At 49.4% G+C, this 7,388-nt stretch overlaps 1 protein-coding gene across 6 annotated transcripts; it reads right to left on the minus strand.

Annotated features, from left to right (window-relative positions):
- Positions 1-841: 841 nt before the first annotated feature.
- Positions 842-3,455, minus strand: LOC101766307. 6 transcript variants are annotated; one of them, XM_004957394.3, is made up of 4 exons: positions 2,948-3,455; positions 2,733-2,816; positions 1,814-1,959; positions 842-1,345 (listed from the first exon to the last, which is right to left on the minus strand). In XM_004957394.3, the coding sequence occupies exons 1-4, from the start codon at positions 3,070-3,072 to the stop codon at positions 1,290-1,292; spliced, it is 411 nt and encodes a 136-aa protein (XP_004957451.1). In that variant the 5' UTR covers positions 3,073-3,455; the 3' UTR covers positions 842-1,289. The 6 variants fall into 6 exon arrangements, 2 of the variants coding, with proteins under 2 accessions (XP_004957451.1, XP_004957450.1); XM_004957393.3 differs by having other exon boundaries at positions 842-1,348; XR_002676207.1 differs by having other exon boundaries at positions 842-2,132.
- Between the last annotated feature and the right edge of the window lie 3,933 nt (positions 3,456-7,388).

The raw sequence follows: 7,388 nt of genomic DNA on the forward strand, positions 1-7,388 counted from the left end.
TGTGATTGATATTCTCTCCAAATAATTTTTCATAGTTTTGATCTTGTGCGTGTAGTCCTTAATGTTTATTTTTTTATCAACATATGTGTGTATGTATAAACCTCCTATTCGGTACACAAAGATAATTTATTCCGTATCCGAGCCCTCCTACGCCGCGCGTCTCTCCTCTGACCGAGCCACCCTGCGCGCCCAGACACGCAGCGCTCCCCTCCGGCCCTTTCCTCACGCACGCAGGTGGCCAGTGGTGGAGCGCTCGTCTCAGGTTCGATTCCTCAAAACTGCAACTGATTTTATTTCCCATTTTAACCTGCATCCACGCTTGCAGGTTGCCTGGTGGGCCTGAGCCTGATGCCTCATGTGCTGACCATTGGACAACAACATGTGAGTGGCCCATTCAGGCCTGATTGCTTGTTCGGAACCTTGAGTTTGCTCTCCTTAAAAAATGATGTGTGCACGCGTAAAAATAGATTATGGGATCTAGTATCATGTTTTTTTTCCGGTGGCAACTAATGACATGTAGATGCAAATTTTTTGCGTCAATCTAGTATGAAAGTAGTATTTTTTTTATCCTGAAGGAATAACACGTGGATGCAAATACTAGTGTGCTAACAAAAAAAACTATAGGAACCTAGATTCAATGTAGTAGCATCACAGATAATTATGTATTTGCACATAGGAACCTGGATTCAGCATCACGCTCCCAGACACAAGTTATACAATTGTACAACAATTATAACACCTAGTGATCATTATAAGGAGTGAAAAGAGCTAGTAGGTCTTGTACATGCAATCGCTGCATTGGAATACTGGATAGACTTCCCTAAGGAATGATAAGCATTTGACCATGGATCACGAAGTTCTCACTGTTGCAAGGCCAGAATGCCACACACAAAAAAATCTCATCCCTTATGAATAAAAAACAAAAAAAAAGATTGGAGAGGTCCATTGCTCATCACTTGCATTCAGAAATGCAATCAACATGCACACTACGATTTTTTCATAATTCCAATCAAAACAATACCATGCATAGCATTTCCAGCCACATGAACCAAAGGGCAACACCACATAACTTTCTAACACTACCAAGAACCAATATCTCTACCTGTTCGCTTCAGCTTATTCAGCCGACTTATCAGCCACCAAACAGTGTTTTACTCTCACAACAAATCAGCCGTTTCAGCTTTTCAGCCGGCTTATAAGCTGAAGCGAACAAGCCCGAATCCTAGTCCAGTTTGCCTGTGCTGCTTGCAATCATTTCACCAATTTCTATGACTTTTGCATCTTCACTTCTAAATCTTTAGCAGCTGTGCATTTCCGACTCCAGATTCTTGACACGGATTGCAATCTGCTACACATGAACGCACCATCACTCAGATTAGCGAAAAGTAGAAGTAAAATGAAAAGAAAATCCCCATGATGCTCCTTCAGATTCTTAGAAAGTGCATTGTGGCTGGTACACAGAGCTTGTACTAGAAAATATTCATAGATTTTCCATTAGCAACATGGAGCAGCTATTATTCCCCACTGGGTTGATGTCTCTCATCTGTTCCAAGTTTAAAACATACGTAATACAAGAAATACATGATCCACGAAGAAATACATGATCCATAACAATCATAGTTTAGGTGACCAGAATGTGGACAACCATCTATGTGCAGTGGCTAAAAGCATAATTCAGTGAAGAATCTGAATTATTATTGATCTAAAAATATAGTATCATTATGCATCTGAAGAATCTGAATAAAAGTAGTTTCTCAGGAATTAAACCTAATCAGATATAGTTTACATCTCTGAAAGTGAACATGTTGAATACCTGAATTCTGAGCAGATACGCATCTTCGCTCTTCACTAATAAAACTCATCAATCCGTTTAAAAAATGAACATGGTAATACTTCAAAGAACTTGACCTGAAGTTCTGGATAGGAGGTGCAGCAGAATATCCTCCTTGTATCCCCAGACTATGCACAAGTGAGGGAGATAAAATTGAGAACAGAGAAATCAAGTATTGAATGAATCAACAATAGAAGTGTCCACAGACTGCACATGAGTGATAATTTAGAATAATTTACGACTGCACACGAGTGCGAGAAACTGAGAGCAGAGAAATAAGTAGTCTTGAATCATGTATTAACTGCAGACAACAAAGAGCAGAGAGTAGTGAATAAGCGCCACTGCATGTTATGATAACAAAGGCATGCTTGTTTATCCCATATATTTAGTAAGCACTGATCATTGTACACCTTTCTTTTATATTACACATACATCTTTTCTAACATATTGGACAGTTGTAAATAAGGCAACATGCAAAAAAGTATTCTAAATCACATGGGCCGAGCAAGGCAGAAACCTGAACTCTACTTAGTACAATATACTCTGATATCTGACAGAACCCTGGTTGAAGTCCACCCTAACCTTTTGTAAGTACACTCTATCAGTTAACTGCATAGTACAGACTCTTATCTAAAATGACTGGTCTCCATTGTGGTTGTGAAATAATTCTCAAATGGATATTAACCCACATCTACATCAAGCTTTTTTCTGCCTCCATCAGTGTGTTTTCTGATTAGCACATCTATAATTCAGAATAAGAGAAAGACATAATAATCCTGAATACACATGAGAGGATCATGGTGACCACCTCACCTGAATCCAAAGAGGGACACTACGGATTCAGTAGAGCATTTCAGAGAATGAAATTCAGGAACATGAAGTCCCAGTTGAGTATACATACATCTTGTTTCTGCTCTTGTTGCTGACCTCCACTACGGAGTGACTAGAGAGCTCCCAGTTGAGAACTCCTGGCTGAACTTGCATCCTGATCTCGAAGGAGAAATATTGGATTCCATAGGTGGCAAGAAGCCAAGGACAGGCTGCTTGTCAGATATTTTGCAGGAAAAAAAAACAGAAATCTTGAATCTGTACACTCCATCAGAGACCGGAGCTAACCTAGAGCTTCGTTCATGGAGGCGGACGACACACGCTTGGGAAAGCTTAGGCTGGACGTCGCGTGCAGGGAGGGAGCCACCGTCGTGCCGTGCAGGATCTGCCCAGGTCGGCGTCCCAAATCCCATCAACCATCGCGGCACGCCCGCAGTCTACCCGTCGTTTGCCACGGTGCGGCTTGCAGCTCGCTAGGGGCGCTGTCACACATGGAGAGGGGATGAGGCCACCATGGATCCGCGCCGAGCCATCGCAGGGGCGGGGGCACCTTGGATCCGCATGGCGAGGTGGGGATGACACCGAGTCTGGGTGGAAACGGGGGGAGGGGCCAACCACCACACCACCACCTGTCGGGAGTACGGATGGGCCTGTCACCGCCTTCATCCACTGCTCCGGTGGGAGATCTCACCGGAGTTGTAGCCGGGCTTTGATCGCCTTCCCGATTGGGTCTGGATCTCATGGCCGCAGGGTCGGATGGCGAGTGGAGTCCGTCGTTGCCGACGGCTAAGGGGGTGTTTCGCACACACGGGTTAAAATTTAGCTCCTGTCACATCAGATGTTTGGACACTAATTAGAAGTATTAAATATTGGTTAATTACAAAACTAATTGCACAACCTCTAGGCTAAATCGCGAGACAAATCTATTAAACCTAATTAGTCCATGATTTGACAATGTGGTGCTACAGTAACCATTCGCTAATGATGGATTAATTAGGCTTAATAGATTCGTCTCGCGATTTAGTCTAGTAATTAGTTTTGTAATTAGTCTAGGTTTAATACTCCTAATTAGTGTCCAAACTTTCGATGTGACGGGGGCTAAAATTTAGCCCCCTCCTCCCAAACACCCCCGAAGTGGAGCTTGCGGCGGAACTCCACGCCGCGGCCGCCGCCACCGGTGGCGACGTGGGGAGAGGGGGCGGGTGGCAGCGGGGAGGGGATAGGCAACTGAACCGATGAAGTGGACCCACGACGGAGGTGATTCGATCAGGAGAAAAAAAATCGGAAAAAAGAAACCGGGGGAGGCGGGGTGAGTTAAAACCGGCGGGAAGCGGGGTGAGTCGGCTCGGATACGGAATAGCTAATTCCCTACGCAGGTACCGTATAGTATTACTATATATATAGAATATATAGAGTATACTCTATGGTCGGTCAGCCCATCCATCTAACATACGAGAATGGTTACAATAACTTAAATGGTTTTCGACAATAATGTAATCAACTTATTAAAATTGATATGTCCATTCTTGTATGTCGTAATTTACTATAAATTGATTGGACATATCAATTCTAATAAATCGACTATATTGTTGTCTGCAATCATTCAAGTTATTGTAACTATTCTAGTGCGTTGGATAGGCTGGCCACATAATAACCTATTGTATGGTCAGCTACAGAATATATAAAAGAGCGTGCACGCTCTGTCAACGTCCTGGAGTATTTTTATAAAAATTTCTGCTTTTAAAGATCCTAAAGTTTGTATATGCTAGTATACAGATTTTGGGTGAATTTTGTTTTTTAGGACAGTTTTGGGTGAATTTTGTAAAACGCAGTTTCTGAATGGACTGGGCCTCAATACCCAACTCTGAAAGGCACGTGGGCCGTTATTGGGTGGGGGCAATATAGCAGGGCAAACACGTGGGCTATCGTGGACTGTTTTATTTTTATCAGCCTAATTACATATACTTCATGGGCCGTGACCCGTTAGGTGATTTGATTGAGCAAGGTGGTAAATTTTTTTTGAATTAACAGCACACGACGTGTACGTTTCTATTGATATAGCACAAAATACACGTTGTTTCTATGTATATAGCACAAATACAAGATTATAACCTTGAGAGGCTATAACTAGGCAAAACAAAATAAAGAAAAAAGAAACACCTAAACAAACCAACGGATCAAATTGGAACCTCAACACTTGCCAAACTCAACTCAACACAACAACCCTAGAAGGTTGGATCGGGGCAGCTCACCACCCAAGTACTCCACGTCCACCGCTCATGCACCAACCTGCACCACCACCACCATCACCTGGGCACAAAGCCGATAGAGGATATTCCATCATCACCGCCAACGCCGTCGTTGCCGACGATGTCTCACACCAAGCCCACCACTGCTATGCAGGGTTGGCCGCCTCTGCTGCAAGCTGTGTAGCTATCATATCATCGGATCCACTTGCGTCCACCTCACAGAGTTATCCTACACCAGACTAACACCCGCCAAGTAGGGTTAGCCACCGTAGAATACTGTAAGCCGTCAAACCGATACATGAGTAGCTACCTCTGGCCATCAACTGCCGACCAACTTCCACCAAGATCAGGTTGTGCACCAAGCAACCCAGTCATCTCACCGAAGAAAGCAAAATTGCCACGTGGGACCTCCAGCAGGCGTCAGAAGACCACCTTGCATCAAAGCTGCCACAACCATGCGGGATCGCCCAACGCCTCACCACACAGGTCACTTCGGCGATGCACATATGTCGGCCACCACCTACCACGCCGGCCTCCATGCCAACTTCATGGTCACCACTATCGTACGGCCCCGCAAACCATTGCCCACAAACGCCTAGCAGAAGTCATGCCATCTAAACTCTGTACCAATACCCACCTCATGGCCGCCATCCGCCACATGAGTCCTCAACTTGGTTTTCACCCACTCTACCACATGGCCCATTCCACCAAGGTCAAAGCTTAGCACCGACTCGACCGTCGCTATGCGTGACCAATCGCTATCAAACCTCACAGTGAAGCTTCTAGCACACTACCCACCACCATCAACGCCAAGCAACACATCAACAGACGCGGGGGCTCCCGGGTGCCTCCACGGAAAGGATATAGGGAAGAGTGCGAGAGAGAAGAAGGCCACTATCCCCCGCTCCCACCCATCTTGGCTCCCGAGGAAGTTAGAATGGAACTCCAAAGATGATGCTTTCGAGAAAGACACGATGCAAGCCGTGTTGTCGCTGCCTGCCTGAGACTTGGGCATGGTTTTCACCTGGAGATTCCACCACCGAAGCAAAGAGGGTGCCTTGACAACGTCCCCAACAGGAAGTGCGGCGCCCGAGGCATCGCCGTTGTCAGCCTAGCGTATTGCCGAGCAGGCTTTCACCCGACACCCACCCGCTCGCTGCGACCACAAGCTCACCCCCAACATAGCCACCGCCACCAATCTCTCCTGCCAGGCAGCGCCACCAACACAACCCTACACCCTGCAGGCCTCTGCGCCTCCGCGCCATCGCCACTCCCTCGCTCCCTGGGAGCCCGTCGCTAAGGACTGCAGATCCGGCAGCTGGAGGGTTAGGTTGAACCCCACCTTGCCGGAGGAGGACACCGCGTCCGCCTCTTGCTTAGCCTCGGCCCGCTGATGTCGCCACCGCGCGTAGCCCCCTCACGCTGCCGCATCCACCCCGGCATGCACCACCTTGACGTCGCCCGTGCAGCTGCCGCACCGGGCAGGGGGATTGCTGTCCCGCATGGGGAAGCCGCCGCCGCCGCGCCTGGCGGTGGATCCGGCGCCGTGGACACTTGATCAGGCTGCGGATGCCCCGGATCCAGCTAGCACCGCCGCGTGCCGTCCCATGGTGGCTCCCTCCGACAACTACGGCGCCCGCGCTCACCAGGAGATGAATGAGGAGAAGCAGGCTGCCCCGCCGCTGCTATCCTCGCGAGCCACGCGGGCTTCTGGCAGCTAGCTCGGGCGGCGGCGTGGCGATGGGGAGAGGGATAAAGGGGCGGCGGTGGCTCAAGTTTCGTCCGCCTGTGTCGCTCACACGGGAGCGACGTAGCAAGATGGTAATTGATTTGGTAGGTAAATGCTACATAAATAAGTGTGCAAACTTCCTCTAAAATTTCTAAGGTTGTCCGCACCGGGGACTGCTAAATGATCCTCCAGTAACGCGGTAGCGGAAAAACCCTGCACCGCGGTACTGGGAGGCGTCCGCTAACCAAGCAGACGGCCGCCGGTCCACTACTCCTAGCGGACACGCAGGGCTCCTGCTACCCGCCTCCCGAGGCCACCAGCCCCAACGAACACCCCCTCGCGCCTCCGCTCAGACCGCCACCGCCGCGCTGGATCCGTCGCCGCCGCTGTCGGGGAGGAGGAGGGGACCGGGAAGGAGGACGGGGCCGGCGGGAGGAAGTAGGAGGGCGCCGGCGGGGAGGAGGACGAGGGCGCCGGCAGGGAGGGAGGATGAGGGTGCTGGCGGGGAGAAGGAGGAGGAGGGGCCAGCTGGGAGGAGGACGAGCGCACCGGTGGGGAGGAGGAGGATGCCGGCGGGAAGGAGGACAAGCTGGTGAGAGGCGAGGCGTCGGGAGGAGAGGAGGGGGCCGGTGGGAAGGAAGAGGAGGAGCCGGCGAGGAGGGGAGGAGGGGGCTGGCGGGGAGGGGAGGAGGGCCGGTCGTGGAGGAGGCGCAGGACGACAGGAAGGAGGCGCAGGAGGAGCCGACGGGGA

This window comes from Setaria italica, chromosome II (genome assembly GCF_000263155.2).
Source record: "Setaria italica strain Yugu1 chromosome II, Setaria_italica_v2.0, whole genome shotgun sequence".
In the NCBI taxonomy this organism is placed as follows: domain Eukaryota; kingdom Viridiplantae; phylum Streptophyta; class Magnoliopsida; order Poales; family Poaceae; genus Setaria; species Setaria italica.

What these genes read in the sequence shown, in the direction of transcription:
- LOC101766307 (XM_004957393.3), bottom strand. Translation starts at nt 3,072, where the DNA reads ATGGGATTTGGGACGCCGACCTGGGCAGATCCTGCACGGCACGACGGT. An exon ending in CTCCATGAACGAAGCTCTAG is followed by an intron (nt 2,817 to 2,947) that starts GTTAGCTCCGGT and finishes CTTCGAGATCAG; the next exon opens with GATGCAAGTTCAGCCAGGAG. An exon ending in CGTATCTGCTCAGAATTCAG is followed by an intron (nt 1,349 to 1,813) that starts GTATTCAACATG and finishes GTTCATGTGTAG; the next exon opens with CAGATTGCAATCCGTGTCAA.